This window comes from Anomalospiza imberbis, chromosome 1 (genome assembly GCF_031753505.1).
Source record: "Anomalospiza imberbis isolate Cuckoo-Finch-1a 21T00152 chromosome 1, ASM3175350v1, whole genome shotgun sequence".
Taxonomy (NCBI): Eukaryota; Metazoa; Chordata; class Aves; order Passeriformes; family Viduidae; genus Anomalospiza; species Anomalospiza imberbis.
In genome coordinates this window covers 113,913,948-113,939,563 of record NC_089681.1, presented here as the reverse complement: position 1 = coordinate 113,939,563, position 25,616 = coordinate 113,913,948, and the positions used below count along the sequence as shown (strand labels likewise).

The 25,616-nt window shown below is 44.8% G+C and overlaps 1 protein-coding gene across 4 annotated transcripts; it reads left to right on the top strand.

The window, feature by feature from the left end:
* Positions 1-23,968, top strand: NR1D2 (nuclear receptor subfamily 1 group D member 2). 4 transcript variants are annotated; one of them, XM_068207012.1, is made up of 8 exons: positions 1-307; positions 3,651-3,911; positions 5,851-5,939; positions 6,819-6,963; positions 8,544-9,160; positions 12,355-12,540; positions 16,355-16,565; positions 20,901-23,968. In XM_068207012.1, the coding sequence occupies exons 1-8, from the start codon at positions 292-294 to the stop codon at positions 21,095-21,097; spliced, it is 1,722 nt and encodes a 573-aa protein (XP_068063113.1). In that variant the 5' UTR covers positions 1-291; the 3' UTR covers positions 21,098-23,968. The 4 variants fall into 4 exon arrangements, with proteins under 4 accessions (XP_068063113.1, XP_068063101.1, XP_068063123.1 ...); XM_068207000.1 differs by lacking the exon at positions 1-307 and adding an exon at positions 471-654; XM_068207022.1 differs by lacking the exon at positions 1-307 and adding an exon at positions 1,077-1,499.
* The last annotated feature ends 1,648 nt before the right edge of the window (positions 23,969-25,616 follow it).

Here is a 25,616-nt window from a genome sequence, read left to right as displayed (position 1 = left end):
GCGGGGCGGGCGGCGGTGCCGCACTCGCTCTGCGCGGCTCCCCGAGAGCGCTTTTGTTGTAAAGGGGAGGGCGCCGCGGCGGGGACGCGCACCCGCTGCTCTGACAGGAGACGGCGCGGTCGCCTCCCTCCCTCCCTGCCAGCCTCCCGCCGGCTGCATGTAGGGCTGCGGCGGGGACACGGAGCTGAGAAGACAACGACCGAGCGGAGCCGCGCCGCGCCGACCGGAGCCGAGCCGGGCCCGGCGGAACCCAGCGCGGCGCCGCCCGTGCCCCTGCGGGAGGAGGTCGCCATGGAAGTCAGTGCGGGTAAGCGAGGTCGGCCGCTGCGGGGGGCAGCTGTGCGGAACGCTCCCGCGGGGCCGGGCGGGCGCGGGGGTGCGGGCGGGGGTCGGCCGGGGCGCGGCGGGCGGGGGGAGCGCGGCGGGCGGCGGCGCAGCCCGGCCCCGGCCCCGCTGGTGGCCGGGACGGCCCCGCGCCGCCTCACATGGACCCGCCGGGCGAGCCATGTGCGCGCTGTGTTTACGTTCCGCGCGGCGCGCCCGCTCATTGGCCGCGCGGGGCGGTGACGCGCGCATTGCATAATAGCGGCGGGGCGGCGGCGCGGGGCGGCGGGCGGCGCGGACACGTGAGGCGCGCGGGCGGCCGCTGTTTTGGTGACCTACATTCGGGGCGGCGGCGGCGGCGGCGGGGGCGCGCCGGGGACACGTGGGGCCGCGCCGCAGCTGCGGCGCCGGGCGGCCCCGCCCCCGCGGCTCCGCCCCCGCCGCGGCGGAGCGCGGGGTGGGGGGGCCAGGCGGGCGGCCGGCGGCGCGGCGTGCTGCGGGGGAGTGCGCGGGGTCGCGGGGGGACACGCGGTGCGGCCGTGTGCGGCGGCGGCGGCACGCGGCCCGTCCCGATGCGCGGGGGCGGTGTTGTGTAACGGGGAGGGGGCGGCCCGGGGGCAGCGCAGGGCGGGCCCGGCTCTTCCAGCCCCGGAGCCGCGTGACCGCGGCAGGGAAAAGCCGCAGCCCCGGTGCGGTGGAATGGGGTGAGGCGGGAGGGCGGCTGCGGGCACGGTGACCGCGCTCCCCGCTCCCTTCCCGCTTTGTTAGCCAGGGAGATCGGCGGTGTCGGGAGTGCCGGCCGGGGAGCCCCTGCTGCCGCAGCGTCCCGGGGGCCGGTTGGGTCTCCCGGCCAGTTCGCCGCCTGCTTTGCGCCCCTGCGGCGTTACCGCTTCCCAGATCTTTGTTAATGGAATGCCAGCACGTTGCCGTGCCCCCTGCCCCATCCTTAACGGGAATCCCGCCAGGAAAAGCCCAAAGGGTCCTTGTCACTCAGCCGGCGGTGCCGCCGCAGCAGCAGTAGCGCGGCTCCGCGTAGCCCAAAGGACTCATTTCACCACCCTCCGGCAGGTGGGTTCCCTATGAAGATCCCTGGCAGTTCACAGAACCGGGGCTGCCTCCTCTACCGAGCACCCCGGTACCCCCTTTCTGCGGAGTGCCAGCACCCGTGTGCATGCGTACGTGCTCCGTGTCTGTGCTCTTTGTTCTGAGATGTCACCCTGTGCTCTGTGTGAGAGTCAACTTTTGACTGCTGACCAAACAAAAACAGGGTTCACAAGGAAGTGTAATTTCTAAAATAACAAAAAGTACGAGGAATTGGGAGTGTGACGCTGGCAAGACTGCCAAGCTCTCTAGGGTGCCAGAGCAGCCCAGCTATCTGGAGCTCCTCCAGCTCTCAGGAGACCAGGGTGAAACTCCCCCACAGGCACACACTTTCTGTGCTCGTCTGTGACATTGGACTTACCCTTGAGGGAAAAGAGCATCTCTTTTATGAGCAGGGTTTAAAGATAATGGGCGCGGTGGCAGCGTGGAGAAACGTGGAGTTCCCTGCAGGGGCTGTGCTTGCGTGTCCCGATCTGCCCCTTGCCGATAAGGATGGCGCCTGCTGAGAAGCCCGGTGCCTCCCTTGGACCAGGTGAACAGTGAGCTTTGTCCTGGCACCTGGCAGAGGCGCGTGCAGCGCTGGGGGATGGCACAGACCTTCGTCAAACAGGTGGTGGCTTAGCCCAGCACGGGTGGCTGATGATGCCTTGTTTCTCACGCTGTGGCTGAACTCGTGACCCCCTTGCCAATCCTCCTTTCTATGAAAACCTGATCCGGAATGTGTGCTATGTTGTGTGGAGGATTTCTTAAAAAAAAAAAAAAATCTCTGCGGGACCAACCCCTGTGGCAGGGTGCAGGGACACCGGGAACGTGAGCAGCAGTCTGTGCGTCCTGCACGTGTCACATGGCCCCTTAGTCTGACTTCTGCTCCCAGGCAGCTCTGCCAGGAGCCTCCTGGGCTGTGTGCTGTTTAGGGAACCCTCCTGCCAAGGGTTTCCTTGGTAGAAAAAAATGAAATGTTGAAGAAGAAGTGGGCCAGTTTTGTTGCTGCAGAGAAGCTAAGAGGACCGTTATGTGTAATAAAAGTATTGAAAATTTTTAAGTCAGAATTGTTCCCTGCAAGCAGTGGTGTTTCCAGGGTTGTATAATAGCACTGCTTTTATCTGTGAGGAGAGTATGGCTGATGTAAGATGCTACAGCCTCTGCCTGCCATGCCAGGTGATCAAGGACTCTGTACATACACCAGTATGTCCTTTTTTCCTCCAAAGGAAGGCAGTTTTGAGTTCTTACTGGTGTGTGGAGTTCCTTGCTGCAATGCCCTTAGTCATCAGTGAAGAGAGTCTACTGAGCAATAGAGGCATAAAATGTAGAACATACTGAGTGTAATTTATGTAAACAGTTTCACGGTTATGGCTTTTGAAATTTTTGAGTGAAATATCAAATGTTTTTATATTGACTTTTGAAATGCTGAGTCTTGGAGACAAACTCATATGAAGTGCAAACAATTTCTCTTGCTTACGAGCAAGAAGAAGGCGCCTGTGAAAAGCCAGAACTGCTCCCAGGTCTGCCTGAGGACAAAAAGCTGTTTCATATGAGGGATTCTCAAGTGTGTCAGATTGCAAGATGCGGCAGGACAGAGGCTGTTTGCAAATAGCAGACTGGCAGTTGGAGTTTAGCTGCTGCTAGAAAGGCTACAAAGGCTTGCAATCGGACAAATGGCATTCAGTAGGCTAACCAGACTGCAGTGCTACTTCCTTCCCTTGCCCCCTTCCCTTCTGCATCGTGAGCACCTCCCAGCCCTTCCTTTCTGTGCCTCTGGCATGTAGCCTGCATGAAGTCTTTCTCTGTGCCCTATTTCTGTCCCTAACCTAGCTTGTTTGCATTCTGGCTCCACAGCGCTGTAAGATCCTGTCTTTGCTCTGGCTCCAGATGAGCTCTGCTCAGAGGGTGGCCAAGGAAACCCTCTCTGGGTCACTCCATGCCCTGTCCCTGCTGCCCCATCCTTCCAGCACCATGGCTTGTTGCTCCGTCTTTTGGTTATGCCATTTCATCTTGGCCTGGACCAGAGGAGGTTGATAAGATGGGAGAAGGGGATGAGGCAGACTGGGAGGTCAGCCGAAGAAAACAAATGGAGACAAGCTTGAGGGAGAGAGGGAGGGAAAGGAGTGCTCCCAGGAGCATGTAATGGCTGATCTGGTGGTGCTGGGTCACGGCGTGGCTCACATGGCAGCAGTGCATGTCTGCTGGTTATGTCACTACGTGCTGCCTTTTTTTTCTTGCCTTAGGGGGTGTGATAGCTTACATCAGCTCTTCGAGCTCGGCATCTAGCCCAGCCTCATGTCACAGCGAGAGCTCAGACAGCGGTTTCCAGTCGTCCTCTTCGCCTGTACCATCTCCTCCAAACAGCTCCTCCTCGGAAAGCGGATGCAATGGCCGGAGCAGTGAAAGCTCTGACGGGGCACCGAAGAGCGATCGGCTAGAGGAGACTATTAAAACAAACCAGTCGAGTGTTGCTGGCTTGACAAAAGGCCATAATGGAGTCACAAGTACGTTTCGTGCCTGTCCCTGACAACACCATTTTCCTCTTATGTATTACAACCTCGTTTCTTCAATCAGGTCTCCCTTTGGGTTGTGGTGTAGGCGCGTAGTAAAGCCTCCATTTTTATCTTTTGGCATTATATGTCTGGTAATACATGTGGTATTGCCATACAAATGCTAATACAATGGGGGTCCCATTGCTGCCAACTTCAAACAGTCCATAAATACAGTCTAGCTTTACTTCAAATTTTCATTAGTGAAAACTGATCTTAGCAAAAGCAAACAGTTGGTTAAAAAGAAGTGAAGTAAAGGTGATATAATCAGAAATTGACTTCAAGAGTATTTATGGAGCCGTCTTGGAAATCTAGTTTCTCTGTTCTCTCATATTCTGTCCCCTGCCCCTTCACCTTCCCTCCCCCCACCAGCTGTGAGGAACAAAATAAATTACCCAAGCGTAATACTTCTATAGCTGTGGGTGGAACAGTTATCTTTTTGATTCCAAGTCATAATTCTGTGGATGTGAAAAATAAAACACTTGTAAACTGGAACTAAAGAATGGCCTTTTAAAGTACATATAACAATATATCTCAATGTATTTACTTTACGCTTCTTTTGGTAATCAGGAAAGATCAGTGGTAGAGAAGTATATTTGAACAGTTTTGGAAGGGCAGGATTCAAAATAAGTAAAATAAGTACTGGAATGAATGATTCAGCAAACATCTGAATTTTAGTCTTTTGAAGGCTGAATTCTGTTATTGGCAGAATTGTTTTATCATTTTGGATTGTTCTGAAGCTAGAATAAGTGTCTAATAATTCTATCTCAAATAGGGTTTTTTGTTGGTTTGTTGTTTATTTTTCTTAGTGTTCCTACCTTAAGTTCTTAGTAAGAACATTTACTTAAAAATTATTTAGTTAGTAGGATTTTGGTATCAGGGCAGAGGTTCCTGAAATGAAACCTGTTGTAAATTGTTCAGATAGATAACTTTTTAAGCTCAGTACTGACTGTGTTTAAAAAAAAAGAAAAAGTTGTGGTTTGGTTCTTTTTCTTTTTGAAAACCGTAAAAAATGTTTTAGTTCCTCTTTACAAATGAAACCCAAATGTCAAATAAGTTATTTTTCTGGTAGAATATGTTTCTGTGGGAGTATTTCCAGCTGTCTCAGTTGGATTAAGGTAACTTTGTGGTTACTGAACTCACTGGTAAAATTCCCATTGGCTTCAGTGAAACCAATGCTAGACCAGCACTTAGGACTTGCAGAAAAATTTTATTGACAAGCTGAAATAAAATAGGTGGGGAAAAACTTAAAAAACCTAAACCATAAGCATTTTTACAGGATTGAGAGGGTATTTTCAAGTTCAAGTGTGCAAGCCATTCTGGATATGCACTCAAATGAGTGCTCTCTACATATGTAGACATGGCTGAGTTACCAGTCCTAAATTGTTATCAGATAGGTACAGTGTATGGCCAGTGTTGAATATATTATGAAGTGTCCTTTAGTATTTCTGGTTTTTAAGAAAAAGTGTTTATTCTCTGTTGGAGAAACTGTAGCCTTTCATAGGCTTTCTTGTCTTGATGGAAAAAACAGATTGAGCCTGAACTTTGGTGGCCTAGTTAACTGAATGGTCCTTTTAAAAGTGCTTAAATGTAAGCAGACTTTCTTTTTCTGCTGCTGAGTGCAGTGCTACTCTGACAGCCCAGTGAATGTGTGCTTTCTCCCTATTTGTGTGAGTGCTTCGTGTTTGTCCTCTTTTCCCCCCACCCTTGCACTGCTACCTTCTGAACTGTTTAGGGGGTTTGTACATTCATGTTGTCTGTTCTTCTGCTGTATTTTTTCATGTGTTGAACTGACTTGACATATTTCAATTTAAGTCCAGGTTTTAAAAGCTGGAAACATGTTCCTGCAGTTATCACTGGTTTCTATATCCTTGACTTTTTTGTTTGATTCTAGAATTTAATGGCATGGTTCTTCTTTGCAAAGTCTGTGGAGATGTCGCTTCAGGATTTCATTATGGTGTTCATGCCTGTGAGGGCTGCAAGGTGAGCTATATTTCTGCTCACCTTTCTGCTGGTGAAATGCTCAAGTTCTCCCCATAGGGGAAAAAGGGGTGATACTGCCAAAACAAATTTTGGTATAGTTCTCTGTTAAATATGAGAAATTTTAGAAGCTGTAGGGAACAGGCAAACCACTTAGGAATACGCAGTGTTTTCCAAACTCCGCAGTACTTTCTGTTCCCACCCCTTGTCCAATCCTGCCTGACTTGGAGCGCACCGCAGAGAACAGGAGCTGGAAGCAGAGGTGGTAAGAACCATGTCACGCAAGACATATGCATGTTAATTGCATTAAGAGATAGTGGGTGTGAGTTGTCACCTGGGCTGGGGCACAGAATAAAACAGCTTTGGAAAAGCATTTCTTTATACCACAGGGGAAAGCCTAGATACGTATTTTCTTAATCTGTAACATTGCAAATGTTATGTTCTGTGAAGGAGCTTATTAGCATAAAGAGTTGTTTGAAAAAACTACCTTTGAAGGTCATGTGGTGCAGCAGGATGGTTTCATTGCCAAACTGCAGAGATGGAAGTCAAAATACATTATTCTGACTCCCATCTTTGCACTTGATGTCATAGATGCTTGAGAGCATGTCTTAGGAACTGTTGGTACAGTGATAGAGGTAATATTGGAGATACTCTGCTCTTAGGTGCTGACTGTGCAGGGAACAACTTAGCATCTTCTGTAATTAGAAATCATAACTAGTTCACATTACATACAGATCACACATAGAGGGGAAGTAAGTAATGAAGAGTACCAAGTTCTTTAAAATCTGATGTGATGCAGTGAGGTTTACTGTGCTCGCAGAGAGATGGAAGGATTTGACATGTGCTGTAATGATAGTTGTGGGGTTTTTTGCTTATTTACAGGGTTTTTTCAGAAGAAGCATTCAGCAAAACATCCAGTATAAGAAATGCTTGAAGAATAACAACTGTTCTATAATGAGAATGAATAGGAACAGATGCCAGCAGTGTCGTTTCAAAAAATGCCTGTCTGTTGGGATGTCAAGAGATGGTACGTTCCTGTACTGAGAAGGGATTCTCTGAGAGGGAATCTGCTGTCCACCTCAAAACCAATTGCTGAGGGTCTTAATGGCAGACAAATCAGCCAAGCCCTATTGTCAAAGAGAGGTTCCCTGTCTGAGAGCATTTAGTTCAGCTTGCCTTCTTGCTCCATGAGTGTCCTGGGCTGGTGAAGTGGTACTGCGGGCAGCTGCAGAGCTGTCCTCCTGCCTGTGGAGCTGATGCAGTGGGATGTGCTGCAGTAGCCTGCCAGGGGGATGGTTGTAAAAAGTGTCTAGATTTTGGTTTAATGTTAAGTCTTACAGCTGTATCCTACCTGAATCTGAACAAGACTCATATTTTTCTTTTTTTTTTGTCTTTGTTTTTTCTATTTTCTTTTGTTACTATTACTTTTTCAATGAAAGGGAATTCTGCCCAACCTGATAGCTTTAGAGTAGTCACCGTAGAGCCTAAAGAGTTAGCTTTGGGTGCTTAGGATGAGCATGTATCTGCTCTTTTTTTTTTTTTTTTCTTTCTTTTCTTAGAGGGAGAGGAAGGGCAAGGAGGAAATGTTGATACTGGTCTGTCTCTGACTACCTTGCTTGCTGTCTACTCCTTGAGCCATTTTAATAAACAATGCTGAAAGTGTAGTTCATTTTTCTGCTACAACTTACTGCCACAACCAGAACTCTTCCTTCTGTTTCACTTTTAAATTTTCTCTGGGTGTTTATTTCACAAGAACTAGGAATCTTGGGCTGTTAATAATTTAGTGGGTGGAGTGTTAAAACTTACTTTAAATAATTGTTCCGAGTTCTTGTCATGCATAGGAGTTATTTCATCCCCTAGGCGCTTGTTTGCGCACAAGGTTGCACCTGCTTTAATGAAAGAGACTTAGTTACATTAATGATGGACTACTGCATAATTACATCAGTCGAAACTGGTTATAAGCCCTTGTGCGGCTGCGGTTGGACAGGGTGGTAGAGGCAGTTGTAGATTCCCTAGGACAGGGTCAAAAGTGCTGCAGCCACAATGATGCCCATCCCCTTGCCAGCAGAAAATGTCCTTGTCAAGGCAAAGTTACCAAGAAAATTTGCCAAGGTAAGCTTCGTTCAGCATTGATTCTCTTGTTTTGGTAAGTTACGTAATTGGTCAGTGAGGACCTGTCTTATTATGCAAAGATGATATGAACTCTGTTTATATTCAGCTAATTGTCAGCTCATGAAGTTGTGCTGATTTAATAGATCCAATCTTAAAGCCTGACGCTTCTTCAGTTAACACAACTGTGTGTATAATGCAGAGCCAGGTTTAAGACAAAAGGGGAAAAGGCATTACAGGCTGTGTGCCTTAGAGCTGCCTTCTCCCTAAACAATGGCATACATTTGTATTCATGCCAGTCCTATGCCCCAGAAGCTCTTTGACTTCACTGGTAATACCCCTGCTGTAGTATTGGTGAGAGCAGTTAAAATCTTGTCTTAAAAGGCAGGATTTTCTGAGGGGGGTGTGTATTTTCTGTGTGCATACTAACACTTTCAGGACTGACTTCTATTTTTTTTTTGCCTTTTTCCACCACTATCCATTTCTCCACCTTGGTAGCTGTTCGATTTGGCCGTATTCCCAAACGTGAGAAACAGAGAATGTTGATTGAAATGCAGAGTGCCATGAAAACCATGATGAACAGTCAGTTCAGCGGTCACTTGCCCAACGAAGCATTGACGGAACATCAAGACCAAGCACCTCAAGAAGATCTTTCCTCCAAGCCCAAACAAGAGCGAGAAACCATCAAAAGCCCTTCTCCCCCTCCTAGTGCTGACATGGCTAAGGAGGAGGTGATCGGTATGGTCACTAGGGCCCACAAAGACACTTTCATGTACAACCAAGAACAGTCCCAAAACCCAGCAGAGATGATGCAGCCCCAGAGTGGGGAGAGAGTGTCAAAGAACACCGAGCAGTACATCTTGAGCAGCGAGCACTGTGTTGGTGGCCTCAGTGGCCCTCAGTACCCTGAAAGGGAGCAGCACCTTGGTGGACAGTACAAAGGGAGAAGCACAATGCATTATCCAAGCGGGCACCCTGTGTGCTTCACAAACAGCCACTGCATGAACTTTGCCAGTGGTTACACTCAGCGAATGTGTGAGAGGATCCCAGAAGATGGCTTTTCTCCAAACAAGAATACCACTTACTCTTGCAGCACCGGAGGAAGAATGCATCTGGTATATTGATATCAGTTTTTTGATTTGACTTGGTATTGGTGGGTGTGATCCAGCTGTGCCTCAGTAGTCAGTGAAGCTGCACACAGTTAGCACAACTGCTGAAACTTTAAAGGGTGACCCAAGTTTGATAGTGCAAATTGTGATGAAGGACAAAAATGGCTCAAGATGTGGAGGATTTGAAATTATACAAGTAATGGGGTTTCTTGGCTTGGTTTTTAGCTAACTTAAAGTAAAATAACATCAAAGAATATTGGCTGAAAAAAAGTCATGGGTTTATGTGACTTGACTTTAAAATGAATATAGGAGTTTATAAATGCCTCTTTTCTCTTAGTCCTTTTGCAGACTTTACTTTCAAATAATCTATACAGTCAGATGTACTGTATTTTTTTTAAGTGTTTTAAGAGCAAATTTCTGGGGTCAAACCCCAGGGCTAGGATTTTAAGCCAGTCTACAGGCCTTACTAAGGGCTCTAAAATCTCTGTTGCAGGGTAGGCTGCTTTTTTTGTGATGGGGATTTTTTTATTTGTTTTGTTGTAATGAGGCTCACAGGCTGCACAACCCTTTCACTGTAGAACATGTTCAAATCTGAACAGAGGCAGGGGGAAGATGAACAGTTAAACCATTAGAAAGAAGTTCAGGGGCTTCTCTGTAGTAGTTACGCAAGTGAGGCTCCAGACACACTTCTGGGTACCTTAGATGACTTTGCTAGAGCATTTTCTCACTGAATTCCTAACGAGGATGCTTCCTGGTTTTTTGCATATGGTTGTTGGTTTGGTTTGGTTGGATTTTTTTTTGCCTTTGCTTAACAGGTCCCTCTCATTTGCCTTGCACCTGCTGTTTCTCTGCCATTCAGTTCTGTAAGCCCCTTAAAATAGATTGTCCTTCTCTTTATCACTGGAGCCTGGGATGAGAGAACATAACATCCTCGTTCTCATCCTGTGCTCCTGGTGTGAAGTGCGAGCCCCTGACCTTTCTGAGGTACTTGAGCTGCCGGTGTTTTTCTGCCTCCTACTTTGTGAAGTTCCTTCACATGTTCTTGAAGACCCCCAAAGGTCTCCACAGTAAAGGTGTTTATTTTGATGCTGCATTTCCATGGGGGCTTTTTTTGGTGTTTTGGGCTTTTTCTTTAGACAAAAAAGTTCTTTTTGTCTACTGCATATATAGACCGTGCTATCCCTAGCAGGGTCTGACCTTAATTGCAGACTCCAGGTACTACAAGATGGCAAATAATAATTCCTAGCCTTTTCTTCCTTGCAGGGAAAGTGTGTGGTGTCACTACAATGGCATTCTTGGCACCCCTGAGAAGCAGAGGTTAAAACCTGTCAGTATGGGCGGGCTGGGAGTGGTGCTGCTTTGCAGACTCAACCAGTCAGTTTGACCTGTGCATGGCAGCTGCAGGCTGGAGTTAATCAGTGATGAGGAGACAAAACCAAATCCAGCAGAGCACTGCAGCTCCCGCTCCCCGCCCCACATCCGTGATATGAATGAGAGTTTTGCCCAAGAACTCGACGAGTTCAGAATCTGACCAAAATGAGTCAGCAGCAATAAGGGCAAGTAATTAGGCTTTGAACTAGTATGGAGGCAGATGTTCAGGGGTTTGGTCATTTTTACTCAATACCCCTGTAACCAGAAAAGCAGAACAGGTCATTCCTGAAGAGGTTCCTCTGAAGAGAACTGGTGACTGTACAAGCTGACAACTGCTTCCATAAGGAGGCCTGTCAGAGTTCAGGGAGTGCCTGGATGGCACTCTTGGGCATATGATTTAGTTTTAGGTGGTTCTGCAAGGAAGGAGCACGGAGTTGGACTCAGTTCTTACGGATCTCTTCTAATTTGAGATACTCTGGTTCTTGGGCAGAGGTCTATCAAGAGACCACAGACACAATGCACTGGGTGTGGAAGTGGTAGCTTTCCCTTGGGACTGAATGCTTGTGGGTAAGGGTATGCTGTCGTCGAATGAGACGTTAAGGTGATTTTTGTGTCCATTGCAGAGCAGGGTACTGAACCAGAGATTCCTTATTTTTGGAAAGTGCTGTATTTATAACAATACCTATGTGAGCCATTGCAATATCGCAGGCAGTGCAGTGGTTGGCATCCGCTGTCCTTCTGGTTGTGTGCCTAGACCTTTTCTTTTGCCAAAATATTATAGTCTTGTAGTCTTAGGACCTCCCACGCAAAGAATTGCTAGGCAATTACCATATTCGAAATGCCCTGCAAAAACAGCACAGCTCTGAGGAATTGCTAATCTATTTCACTGTTTTTGTTTTGCTGACATTATGTAGGTTTACATACACCATTTAGTATACTTGTGAGGAATACTTAAAAGGAATTTTTGTCCTTGATGATGACAGGTGAAATGAATATTAAAAGATTTAAGCTTCATTAAAAGATCTAAATTTTAGAAGCTAGAACTGAAAATATCGCAGAGGTTTTGGTTGGCTCTTGCAGAGGGAATTTATTGGCAGTCAGCCCTGACTGATACGTCTGATCTCAGTGTAATGGATTCAGACTTTCCTACAAAAAAATTGCTGTATGTTTGTATAAAAGAAAGAGTATTTTGTCATCTTGTGACTGAGAAATACTGGAATACCAGTTCCTTGGTGTTCTCCTTCAGTGATACAAGTAAAAGCAAGCTTGCAGAAGAAAGTTATCCTTGTAATGAGGGTGTAAACCAGTGACTCAGGAATCCAAGGGTTGCTTTCTTGCTCTGGTGTTGACATCTTTGTCGTCTTGACTGAAGCACTTCATTTGCCTGCAAAACAAGAAAGATAGGAGAATGAATGTCATAGTGACTGTGAGATTGCAACTGATTGATTGTGAAATTGCAATTTTCTGTGAAATTACAGGGATAATACAAGTAAAGACAAATTCAGATGTCAGACCCAGACCAGTTGAGATCAGGGAAGAATAGTATTACCTTGGTTCTGTCAGGTCTTTTGCACAACACAGTGTTATAGGTTCCAAATTTATAAACAGATTGCTAACAATCCCATGGATTTTTTTCTTGTTTGTTTTAAAGCAAAGGGAAGAAATCCAATTTCTTTGGGAATTGATTAAGGAATACTGATGTCTTTTTTTTCTCTGTGTCATTATTGCAAAGATTTGTTGAGTAATAAACACGCTTCTCTTAGGTATTTGTCAGTATTTGGAATGATACGTTTAAAAGTTGTTTTCTGTCTGTGTTTTGCAAACATCAGGTGTGCCCAATGAGTAAGACTCCCCATGTGGACCCAAACAAGTCTGGCCATGAAATCTGGGAAGAGTTTTCCCTGAGTTTTACTCCTGCAGTGAAGGAAGTGGTGGAGTTCGCCAAGCGCATCCCAGGTTTCCGAGATCTCTCCCAGCATGACCAGGTCAATCTTCTGAAGGCTGGGACCTTTGAGGTGAGACCAGTGTGTGTATATTGCAAGCCTGACAAGCTGTGCATCAGTCTGACCCTGTACAAACAGAACCAAATGGAACTGGGGTACATCAGGTGAAACCAGCTTGTTCATGGATGCTCTGAGCGTTCTCTGAGGTGATGGTGTCCAAGGGATCTGTTTGGTCAGACCTTGGTGACCTGTCCCTCTTCCAATGAGCTCAAAACTGCTCAGCCCTTCTACCCTTCCCTCTTCCCTGGGCATTAATAAATGCATAATTAGGGGTTTCTAGCTACCTTTGCTTACTGTGGGGAACTGTACTGCATCTTGAAGGGTGGATAGGTTAGAAAGCTGTCTACTGACTTACAGGTTTTGTCGAGGAATGTGTTTACTGCTCTGCATGTCCTTCCTTGTGCCACTCTGCTTCCTGCAAAAGCCAGAGTATCCAATCCTGACCAGTCACCACTTAGGTGGCAACTTGGAAGTGTCTGAAGCTTTCATGTCCAGTGCAGTATGGTAAATACTGCTGCAGCTCTGTAGATACTGTGTGCCAGCTGCAGCCTGACTTACTCTAGACTAATCCCACTAGGTCCTCGTGGTTAATTGCATCCACTTGTGGTCATGACGTATATGTGAATTAGTGGTATTAATTTGGAAATGATACCACAGAGCTTGGTGCTGTTTTTATAATTAGTGACCTTCACTAGATGACCTTTACATCATGTTTTAGTTGCCCTTCCAGACCCTTGTGTCTATTGGAGACCGTACACATTTCATAAATATTCAAATGTGAAATTTGAGTAGAGAGGACACATTTCATAAATATTCAAATGTGAAATTTGAATAGAGAGGGTCAGAGGAGCCGAAGTCCCAAGTATTTGATGTTACTCTGCTTTTCTGGGGAGGGTAGCATTGGTGATGCCTTTGCTCTTGTTTACATGATTTATTTTTTCGAAGAGAGATGCTGGATTTTATATTTACCTGAAATGAAGATATTTCTTGTGTGATGTGTTGGGTCTTCTGCTGCATTTATACGGCCCAACATACCTATTTATGCTTGTGTCTGCATTTATACAGCCCAATGGATAATTGTTGGGTTGGAAGTTACAACTTATACAGGAAGATTTATTGCCTGGAGTCTATTAGTCTTCTTGTTTCCTTCATTTTGCTGTCATGTGTTTTTTTCTGTTATACTTACTCCTGACCTTTTAATATTCATCTCCAACTCCTGTAGTGAAAGGGCTGTATTTTTACTTCTTCACTATTTTCGCCTTTCACAAAAATGTTGGTTCCTTCCTCTGCAAAGGAGGAGGAGGGTAAAAATTTGGCTTGAACTGTCCCTATAATGTAAAGGCAAACCTTCATGTTTTGCAAGTAAAACATTTTGTCTTGGCCTTGCTTCACCTGAAGCTTTTCTCGGGCCTCACTCATTTGCTTTTTTGCCGCTTACAAGCACTGCTGATAAGGAGGTTTCTATATCCAGGGGAATTAGTAATAATGTATGGCTGCATGCTTGTCACTATTCACTTATTTATAAGAAACATTAATGATTCCTGTTAGTGAGCTACAATTTGTCGTTAAAGGTCTATGTGGCAAATTAGCAACAGGAAAAAAAAAAAGATAGGGCTGCAGAACAGTGGAAAAAATCCACAACAGGATTAATGAAACCATTGCAATAGAGGCAAAAGCATCTTGAAAGCCTGGTGCATCCAAGGTCATTTCTGTCTTCTGGGTAACTGAACCAAGATATTCCAATGTCTACATGTTAGTAGAAGAACCCGAGTGAAAGTGCTGCCTCCAAGTCTGGTGTGGCTGGCTTGGCACTGTGCTTCTTAGCAATTCATATTCGAGGAGTGCCTGTTCCTGTGAGGGTAAGAGGACACATGGAGACACTGTTGGTGCAGAAGCTGCACAGCTATATATATATATTCACACACACGCAAGCTAAAAAGGTCTCTTAGAACTGGGAGTACTGGGGAGCTCAGTGTATCGTGGTGGTATTTGCATGGCTTCTTATGAGAGCCAGCTCAGAAACAGCAGTGAGCCTAAAATAAGGAACTCGACTGGTTTTGAGTGGGCCCTCCTCCACCTCCCCTCCAAATGTAGTTGATGGAAGAGCTAATAAGGCCCTTGGATCCCTTTGAGTAGTGACTCAGATTTGACTACAGCTGGTAGGGACATGATCAAGCAACCTCCCAGAGTGGAGGTTTTTATGTGCCTGTGTTGCTATGGTCAGGTGATAGGATTGATCAGGTGTGTCCTCAGAATGCACAAGTATGAGCCTGGTTTGAAGTGAAATGGGATGAATCAATCCTGTGCTATGCCACAGTCCAAACTGTTCTTCCTTGTTTAGAATGGTGGCATTGAAATAGGTGAGGTCTTTGCCTTAGAATAAGTCAGTATAACTTTTATGGGCTTCAGTTTTGAATACCAGCACTAATCCTGGTTGCTCATTATTTAAAGATGTTTCTAAAGCCCAGTTCTATAGGGAGAATACCGTTTTGAACTGAAAGGTTGCTGGATACCTGGTGGGTCTGTGCTAATGCACAAGTTCAGCTTTGTGTGCCTGCCCTTTGCCTGTTTTTGTTGTATTCTGATGGCTTCTGCGTCTGGGTTTCTGCAATCTGTAGTTAATGTCATCAAAGGACAGATAGCTTAGCTGACAAAAGTGAATAGTACATAGTGCTCCTGTGTCCATCAAGGTTGCTGCATGTTGTTTGGCTCGTTAAATTTAGGAGCAGGTCATGTAATGTGCATGAACAGTGTTTGAATTCTCAAACATTTTCATTTGTTTTGAACACTCCTTTCTTTAAGCTTGTCAAAGGCACTAGTCTCTGAAAACTTGGTTCTCCTCTCACCTGTAGTAAACATTTGAATTAATGCAGTTAATAGGGTAAATGAGAAGAGACAACTGTCACACCAAGAGATTACAGTGAGTCTGAAGTTTTAACCAATGCCATTTAGTTAGTTTTCTTCAAGTAAGAAAGCTGTTCCGTGCAACTTAAACCTTGAAAATGTAAATAAGGTTGTTGAACATGAGCAAATGAAGCTTTACAAGCCATTCCAGAGGGAAACATTTCACAGTACAACTGAGAAACCACAAGAGAAATTTCACCCCAAAGGGATAAGTTTAGCGCACCTCAACTGCTCCAGCCCAGGTGCTAGTACCAAAGGGGTATTCCCAGTTGCTGCAGACCAGGTGCTATCTCAAGCTGTGCTTCCCCAGCCTCTTAAAAGCTCTACATGTGGCTCCTTTCTAGCAGAGCTCATTAACATTCCTGTGGGTACAGTGATGTAGCATGGTACTTTTCCAAAGAATGCCTAGGGGGCCCGATCATCAGGTGGTGTAAATCAGCATTGTTTCCATAGAGCTGCTCCACTTTATGCCAAGTGAGAATCTGGTTCACTACCTTCATTTTGCTCCTCATGAGTGTGGCCAAGAAAACATTTCTTTTAATGCTTTGTATGCCTGTGGCTGTTGTGTGGCTTAAGCAAGTTGTCCTACTGGCATATTTATGAATGACATGGTCTGCGTGGCTCAGGCTGTCTGAGGCTTAAATTTTAATTTTCCTGCCTTTCATATGGTGTAGCCCCTCCCCTGCATCCACTCCCTAATTTTGTCACTTGTTTGTTTCTCTCAGATTACGGGGCCAGAGTTTGCACTGTGTTTTGCAGCTCAATAGCATGCTGGCAGTTTCTGTATAGCATGCTTCTAGAATGTTTAATGAGACACTTTGAATGATGTTAAAAAGTTTAATTTTTTCTTCTGCTTTTCTAGAAATGCATCTACATTTATCTGGTTTTGTTGTTCTTTTTTTCTCCCTTTTTCTTTCTCCAGGTTTTAATGGTACGATTTGCATCTTTGTTTGATGCAAAGGAACGTACTGTCACCTTCCTGAGTGGCAAGAAGTACAGTGTGGATGACTTGCATTCAATGGGAGCTGGTGATCTGCTCAACTCAATGTTTGAATTTAGTGAGAAACTAAATGCCCTGCAACTTAGTGATGAGGAAATGAGTTTGTTTACAGCGGTTGTCCTGGTATCTGCTGGTAAGGAGTGAAAGTTAACTTGCACCTTTGCCAAAAATTGAATGTGACTCTCTATTAAAAGTTTTCTGTGAAATGTATACCCTCTTATTTTATGTCTAAGGGCAGTTGAGTAGGTTTTAAGGTACCAGCAGCCTGTAATGTACTTTTTAACATACCTAGTCTTTCTAATATTGCCTTTAAAAAAAAAAAAGGTGACAATGAGCCATAGCTGCTCTATGGCCATTTAGATGCTATTTGTTTGGCTCCTCTAAGTTTCACAGGGCAGCATCACTGGAATTACTCCTGACTTGCACAGCATAAGTCTTTGGATAAGGTGGTATTTTTGCTTCCAAGCATTGTAATTTAAGTCTATTGCGTATTTTACTTAAGTCTAAATCCAACAGTTTGATCTCTACCTATGTCAGCAAGAAAGCCCTATCATCTGCATCGTGACTTCTTACCACTAAAGGCTGCCAATCCACTGACATCTTCACCGGCCTCCTATCTTGTTTCAGTCCCTGGATAGACAGAACACCCTGGCCCAGATTCAAAGAAGGATTAAGCACCTACTTCTGTAGTATTATCTCAAGCCTCAAATTAGGCACATTAGCTCTGCATATAATGCCTGGAATGCAAGATGCAGAGTCCCTGCTTGCTGGGTCAGAAGCTCTCCTAGGGGTAGGTAGCAGGAATGCTCGCAGCACCCACTTAGATAATGAGCCAGCAGCTGGGGAGCATTGAACTCCTTGAATAAGGGCACCCCTTTCATGTGAGCAATTTAGACCCGTCTGTTATCAAGGAGGGGCACCCAGGCATGGTGCTGTAGGCACGTGAGGCCTCTGTAACAAGGTTGGACAGTTCAGTCTAACAGCTTTGTGCATGGCTGAACTGAAATGTCACAGCACAGGGCGGGGCAGCTGTTGCCTCTTCAGGTTGTAAGCCATGATAATGAGCAGAGGGTGGCACAGAGTTAGCAAGCTTCAAGAGCCAGAACAAATGGCAGTGTGAAGGAAGCATGCCACTATGGTCTGAAGGAAGCATGGAATCTGTTAATGAAAATGTTCAGGTACCAGAGAGAAACCTGAGGTCTTAGTTGCCTTTCCAGACTCTGGAAATTCTTGACAAGAACTGCATGCAGCCTTTAACATAACGACTGACAGCCAGGTCTCTTTTCTTCTTGTGCACTCTAACTAGGCTTACAGCCATTCTTCTTGCTTGCTCAGCTCCTGGTTCTTAGAATATCTCAATCTCTGTGCCACCCGTTTTTAGTCTAAGTGCCTGTATCTGTTCTGTTAAATGTGCTTCTAGCACAGTGCCATCTCCCCAGCCTTTAATGCACTGTGCTGATGGCCAGCTCCCAGCAGGGATTAGCTTAGGGATGGCATGTAACACATACAGCATGTAGTTTCAGCCATGCAGCAGGACAAAAAGAGAAAGTGTTCGGCATTCAGGCTTCTTGCAGTTGCTGAGGATCTTTCAGATCATATTTTGGATATTATTTCTGCCTGTCTTAGCTACCTCGTGATCTGATCCGCAGTCTGATCACAGCCTTCCTGGACAACTTCACAAAATTTTAGAGGGTTTTAAAAAGTACAGCTTTATTAGGCAATGTTGGGGCTGTATTCCAGACACAAGACTAGCCCTGATGATCACTATGAATTCAGAAATTTTCAGAGCAACTTTACTCTGTTAGATGAGACTGGATTGAAATGCTGCAGTTGTTACTTTGCACAAGTGAGTAAACGAGTAGGCTTCATAAGCTCAGGCAGATACTGAAGAACAGAAGTGGTCTCAGCAGAGTTCCTGGGGAAGATGCTTACCATGAGAGGGGTTGCTAGGAGGGGAAGGTGCCTGTAGAACCAAAGGATTGTGGGCATGTGTTGATTAAACAGATCTTGAAAGACAGATCCCTGCATCGCACTCTTCAAGGAGTAGTGTAATCAAAAAAGTAATTTGCTGTTGGGGAGGTGGTATTTCATTAGAGATGAAGAGTTGAAGAACAGGATCAGAGAGAATGACATGGGGATGGAGGCAAAGGAAAAAATGCCATAAATGTAAGAAGAACTGAAGGTGGAAGAAAAAGGCCATTATGACTTCTTCATCTCAGAATTAAGGTTATTCAAGAGAAGACTGAACAGGAGATAGTAGGATTTACATCAGTTCCAATAGCAGAAAGGAGTGTGACTGTTGAATACTGATTAGATGATCCACAATATAAAGTACCTTGCTGCAGTAATTAAAGATACTTTTGAAGACTTTTAGTTGATTAAAACTAAGGAAAAGACAAAACTCACCAATGGAAAAACAAGTTAGGTCTCTAAATACTGCTACTTCGGAGAACACTTGTCACAAACATCTCCACTTAACACTGGATGAATAACCACTCTTAGGAGTAGCATTTACAATGTACAGAAGAAGTAGGGGTAGTAGCAAGGACTGTGTATAACTCTGTACATCCTCTTCTTCCCATGTCATATGGCAAAGAAAGAAAAAGCAGGATGACACTTGGGTGGTCCTGAGGAATTATCTTGGTACTGTTCCAGAATTAAAAGAATGCTTCACCTCTGGCTTCAATTAGCTGGATGTGTTGAAGATGGAGGAGGGGTAGCAAGGTGGATCATGGCCACTGGAGGAGGAAAAAGCAAGGCGGAAGCAAAGCAGAAAGAATGTGGTTTGTGCAGGTGTAGAGACCAGATAATCCCTTAACTAAGGGTCTTGCTTTATGGTAGAAGAATATGAAGTACACATACACACCCTCTATTATTCTCCCTTACTGGCATAATACTAACAAAATCTTCCGCTGGCCACTGGGAGCAGCTGGAGTAGACTGAGAGGGGGTAGAAAGACTTGGACTAATTAAAGCAATGAGGATACAGTAACTTACCTAAGGCAGCCAGGAAAGGCTGGACTGCATTCTTCCACTTGCAGAGGCAAGGCAGTACTATTCTCACTGTACAGAGCTCTTGTGAAACTCTGTTGGGCATGTTCTGTGCAAATGTCATTGTACCTGCTCGGAATAAAGCAAAGCTTTTACAGAGCAGGGGCCAAGCAGGAGAAATCATTTAATAAAAAAGGCAGAGAGATATCTCCTGACTCACGTTCTCTTGGAAAGCAGCTGTGAAACCTATTGGACAGTCTTTACGGAAAAGTGGAATGTATGCTAATAAAAAATTGTTTAATAGTAATCAGAGCTCCTAATTGTAGAAGATTCTGGAACAATCTTCCTGAAGGAACAAAACAAATGTAACGGCTTCAAGATGCATCCTTAATTGGATTACGTAATAATTTTTCCTATAGCAGTAGGGAACTGCACTAAGTAGTCCAGGAGGACTTCTAGACTGTTCACCTGAGCAATCTGATGGGAGTGATACTGACAGCATAAGGAAGGGATTCCCACTCTCTACGATCTGACTCAGTGTTACTCCAGAAAGCTGTTGTCATTCTGTGTCCCAGTTCTGCAAAGTGCTTAAGTACATGTGCACATCAAAGCACATTTCTGTTTGTGCCAGTCACTCAGCTATGTACGTGCCCTGCTGAATTTACATAGTGTTTAAGAAGCTACAGCTTGGAAAAAAACAGCTACTGTGCACGGTTATGAGGTGAGATGTTTTACTTAAAAATACATCCTTTCAAGCCGCTTAGTTCAGTTCCACCTAATGATACCAGGTGTGTTCAACTTAAATACACCTCTCTTGAAAGCAATGCTTCATGTGTGGTGGGAGTGCAGTGTGTGAGAGCATATTTGTCTTGATGTTGACATTCTTATTTTCCTCAGCTGGGAATTTCTGGGTGCATCATGTTTCATTTTTTAAGTGCTTCAGAACACTCTCAGAAATAGTGCCCAGTCATATGAATGGTTTGTACTCTCTTTGCCCCTGAGAATCCCATTGTGCAGATAACAACTGTGGTTTGTCCAGAGTGGGATTTCCTCCTCAAACCTTCAGTTTAAGTTTAGGGTTCTATATCTAGCCTTAAGAAATGTTGGAAATTTTTACTTTTATGCTCCCTGTCTTCCTCCTTGGGTTGAGAGTTGTGATTCAGCAACATATTTAAACATTTGCTTCAATCTGTCCTTCTCTGGAAACATGGGTTAGAGATCACAGAAATAGTGATTCAATGCTGCCAGTTTGGCATGAACTTAATACTTTGAAAAGTTAATGCTAAATAACCTTTGAAAGACTTTTGGTGTGTGATTTAAAACTTCTGGCATAAATATCTGATTTTTCTTGTGCTTGTTAATTTGGTATGCCTGGTTTTATGTTGCAGGCTACATCTGTTCAGTCAATATTTTTTTTCCCCACTACCCTCCTGTTTTTTAATTTCTCTCTCTCCCTCTCACCCTGACCTTTTGTTTAGATCGCTCCGGAATAGAAAATGTCAATTCTGTGGAGGCACTTCAGGAAACACTAATCCGTGCATTAAGGACCTTAATTATGAAAAATCACCCAAACGAAGCCTCTATTTTCACAAAACTTCTTTTGAAATTACCTGACTTGCGTTCCTTAAACAACATGCACTCTGAAGAACTGCTGGCCTTTAAAGTTCACCCATAGGCCTTTAGGTCTCATTTGTACTTGGACTTGCCTCGTGTTAAACTGTTTTGTGCTAAAATATGTATTTATACAGTTGTACCACTTGTTGGAGAGAGTTCACAGACTGTGAACAGTTGATAGCTGTCCCATAACCATTCAATAAAGCTTTGCCAGGTGCTTTCAGCTGACGGCGGCACAGCCTTCGGAATCCTCCATGGCATCCAGGCCCAGCTGTGCCCACTCCTGCAGAAGAGGCTGCGATGAGCCCGAGTAAATATGGACTCTTCTTTCATTTAGGAAAAAGAACCACCACTGCCCTCTCATGTAAAGTGAATGCAAAGTAGCTGTGTATGTGCTTATGGGGCATGGAATGGGGTGGGAACAATCCTGTGCTAATAGGAAAATGGAAGAGCTGATTTAATTGGTCTTTCACTTATCTAATAGATGTATGTCTGTGTCTCTTGATAACTCACCCATGGTTTCACTGTTGTTATTCCATTAAACCCAATGGAATGGTTTCAGCCTGCACCAACTCTTCACTGAGCGTGTGTTCATGCCATGTGTATATAATATAAATAGTTAAGTAGTGAGTGTTTATGGCTATATAAAGTACAGAGTTGTGTGTATATATGTGTATGTATATAAATAGTTCTATACATAAAGTATACATATAATTTCTTCACAATATTTTAAACTGTGAAGGAATTTAAACTTAAAACAGAAGGTGATCTATGGAAAGAACCAAATAGATGCACTTTGCATATTGCTGAACTAATTATCTGAGCATTTTTTAGAAAACATCAAATTTGCATTAATATGCTGTGTTTGTTAATTTAAAAAAAAAAAAAAAAAACAAAAAAACAAAAAACCAACAACCAAGAGTGGCACTAAAGAGGCAGAGTCAAATTCAACTTCCAGAAGGGTTTTGTAGAGAATCTCAAGCAGAGATGGTTGATTGTGGCGCTAATGAGATGGATTGTCCATTGCCACTGAAGTTCTTGTGTTCTGATAAAGGTTAAATAAGCACCAGATGCTTTTCAAAAACTTCAGCACAGCCAGAAAGAAACTGTCAGATTAATAGCAACGTCTGCCAGAAAAAGAAAAAATGGGGGAAATGTATCCACGATTGCATTTGGGTGTATGTGTGTTCTGTGACTGTTTATTTCTTGCAATACATCATTTTGCTGCTTCATTGCTAAATGAGAATTGAAAACAGAAATGTGAGATTCCCCATGTCTTTTCTCCATCTGGGCTTTGTGGTTCCCATGCCTGTTCTTCTGGAGCTCTCCATTAGTGTGTGTGCATGTGAGCGTGTGTGATGTGCAGAGAAGGTGCATTTGATGGTCTGGATTTTTTTTTTTCTTAAAAAAACACCACAAAAACCAACCAAACAAATGGGACTTTTTTTTGTTGTTTATGCCAGTAGCAAATTACAGAGCAGATCCACAAGGCGTAAGATTCTGCTGCTTTTCCATCTAGGAAAGCAGCTCCCTATGGGGTTTTTGCCATTTGTAGCAGGACCTGGCAGCAGAAAAGAGAGATTAAAAGAAGTCAAAGCAGTTGTGTTAATTAGTTACATTTATGTTTTGCTAATGTGGGAAGAAGATGCTCCATCACCCTTGTTCAGTTAACTTGCCTTAGAGGTAACCCTCAGGCTCTCTAGAGTTTGGTGAAGCTACTCTTCCAAGGGAGTCTGCTCCTGGCAGTCAGGGCCAGGACGCAGGAAGCCTCCAGCCTGCAGAGCTCCTGCCCACACTACGGTGGGTTGAGAGGAGCCCTCCTGCCTGTGGTGGAGGTGCAGCAGAAGCAGACCAGTGCCTGCTGCTCAGCATCAGGATCTGGGATGGGAAGAGGGAGGGCTTGCACCGTGCCATGCTCCCCTTGCCTTTGGGCTGGGGATTCCACGTCCGACCGGAGGAAGGGGCTGAGAGCGGGCGGGGCAAGTGCTTGATAAGAGGTGGGGAAAATTCAGCTGTAGCTTTGGCTAAGGAGCAGAAGAGCCCACCCGTTCCCCAGGCAGGGCTGTCCTGCTTCAAGCTGCTTTAACCACTGGGTAATGGCCCTTTCGTACATACAATTTTGCTGCCCAAATGTTCTATCAGGGCATATTGTCCTAATTTCTGTTAACAGTCTGCATCCTACCAGTATTATTAGTTTGAGAGCTTCACTGAATTATGCATCGAACCATTCAGACTTTAGAGAGGACACAGTCACGTGGTTTTTATTGTTTAGTTGCTGAAATGACTTCTTTGTAGACCCCATTTCAAACAAGGAAAGTACAGTTAGCCCTTGGTTGTGTCGGGAGGGAATAAGGCTTCTTACAGAGATTGCCACCCTACAGCTTTGTTTTGTTGTGTTTTATTTTTTATTTTTTTCTTCTTAAAACTGTATTATTAAGCCTTTAGGAATGTATAACCAGGACTGAGTAATTACTGCTTATTAAATTTTTTTTAGTTAGATTGACCATGTATGCCTATAGATAGATATTCTAACTTGTGCAATTTCATTTGAAATAATCTTCCTGTACATAATGGAAAAACTCGCATAGCAGAAAAAAAAGCCCCAAACAGATTGACTGAACAAAAAGCTGATTAAAGTATGGTTCAAAAATGACCCATGTATTACAAACCCTAGCTGGACTCTTAGAAGAAAATCTAAACTCATTGTGTTAGCTGTGTATTGTGAGCTCTTCTTTTACTGTGTCACTGGTTATACACTTGTTAAATGCTGAGATAATAGACTTCATGCCAGGCATTTGAGTACTGTAGATTGGGTCATTGCTGAAAGATTAATGTACTGTATGACTTAAATGAAACTTTTTTTCTTGATTTTATTCTTGATTTTGTTCTTGTTTTAAAAGATTAAATATGGGCATTATGTCAGCAAGCTAAACTTGTGTGTCTGTGTTTTTTGTATTTCTCTGTACGAAATCTGGCGGGGAGGACAGCACGCTGGGGTGAACAAAGCAGAAGAGATTCTCTTCTGGATGAGAACATCAGCTGCTGTAAGGTCACGGGGCTGTGCTGGGGCACAGCAGCGGGGAGAGCCAGCATCTCCCTCTGTGCTACTGCTCTGTCTTCCCAGCTGTCTGGATGGGGTTTTCTGGTGCACCCCGTTTGCTACAGTTACGGGGCTTTTTTGGGTGTGTCATTAAAATAGTTATTTTAAACAATGGGTTAATGTGGAGAATATAACTTTGTAACTGAAAAAAAAAAAGATAAACCACTAAAGAATAAAGCTGAAAATAAAAATACTGTTCAGTTAAGACAAGTCTTTGGGTTATAAGAAAAGTATAGAAAAAACAGAATAGGAGGGCAAAGATCTGTTATTTTTCCAGCTTCATTTCCCATTTTTTTTTTGTGACCTGTTTTCTCTGGTGCCATGTTCGCACATGGCTTTTCTCGTTGCCGCAAAGTCTGAGTCCCTGTGAATAGTGCAACCCGGTACAGAGGTTCCAGAGCCTGGGAGGTCCTTGGGAAGAGCTCTTCTCAACTCTTGCTGCATTGCTGTGAATGGGCCACAAGTAATGCTTCCCTGTTTGGCTGCAAGAGCCTTACCACAGCAAATGGTGGGGGCAGGAAAGACATTTCCCAGCACAAACACGATTCAGTTCCCCTCGCTCTCCAACCTCCCAGTCTGGCAAGATGCTCTGGGGATGAGAGCAGGAACTATCTGTGCTTGTTCGTGGGAAATTTGGTGGGCTCTGTGTCTGCAGTGCCGGCCCGAGTGTGAATGTGCCCACAGCAGCAGCCTGGCCTGTCCTCACTCCACCAGGAAATGGTGAATGTCACAAGGAAAACAGAGGTATGAGTGTTCCTGTGTGAAAGTGTAAAGTGATGAGGGTGTGGGCAGCCGGCTGCCTCCTGTCCTGGCTCATGACCCAGGGGCTGCGCTGGGCGGGAGGGAATCGGCATTTGCAGCTCAACCGCAGAGCTCTTTGATTACAGAAACAATTCCTACAAGGAAGTAATTGGCACTTCCTCTTCTTTGATGAGTACAGCGAGCAGCTGCAAGAGCCTTCATCAGTGAATGCCGCCTTTTTTTTTTCCCCTTTTAATTTACAATTTTTTATTTAAAGTTGAAGTTTGGAGTGGGGAGGGAGGAGTATCCAGGTATGAGGAGAGCCTGGAGGCAGCCGCGGCCGGCAGCTGACTGAGCTGCAATGGGCAGCTTGTTGAAAGCCCTGTAGAGCCTGTCACAGACGCATCACCAGCAAGAGGGGAGCTGAAGGAGCTGAGCAGGTGTGTGTGGAGGCTGACAGGCTGCACACTTTTGGTTATTTGGAAAAAAACTTGCCCATTCACACCAAAAAAACTTTCCTCCGTGCAGACACTGCTCTGCCGCACCAAGTTCCTTCACACGCACTGCCGAATTGTTTGTGAATGCACGGCTTGCACTGATACGGGGCTCAGCTCTTCTGCCTCCTGCCTGGCCTGAATTCCCACAGCGGGGTTTGCTCCCCTGCACTGCGCCCCAGGCCTGCCTTTGCCTCTGGCTGGAGAGGGATCCTCAGGGAATTACTTGTAAAATTACATGCTAA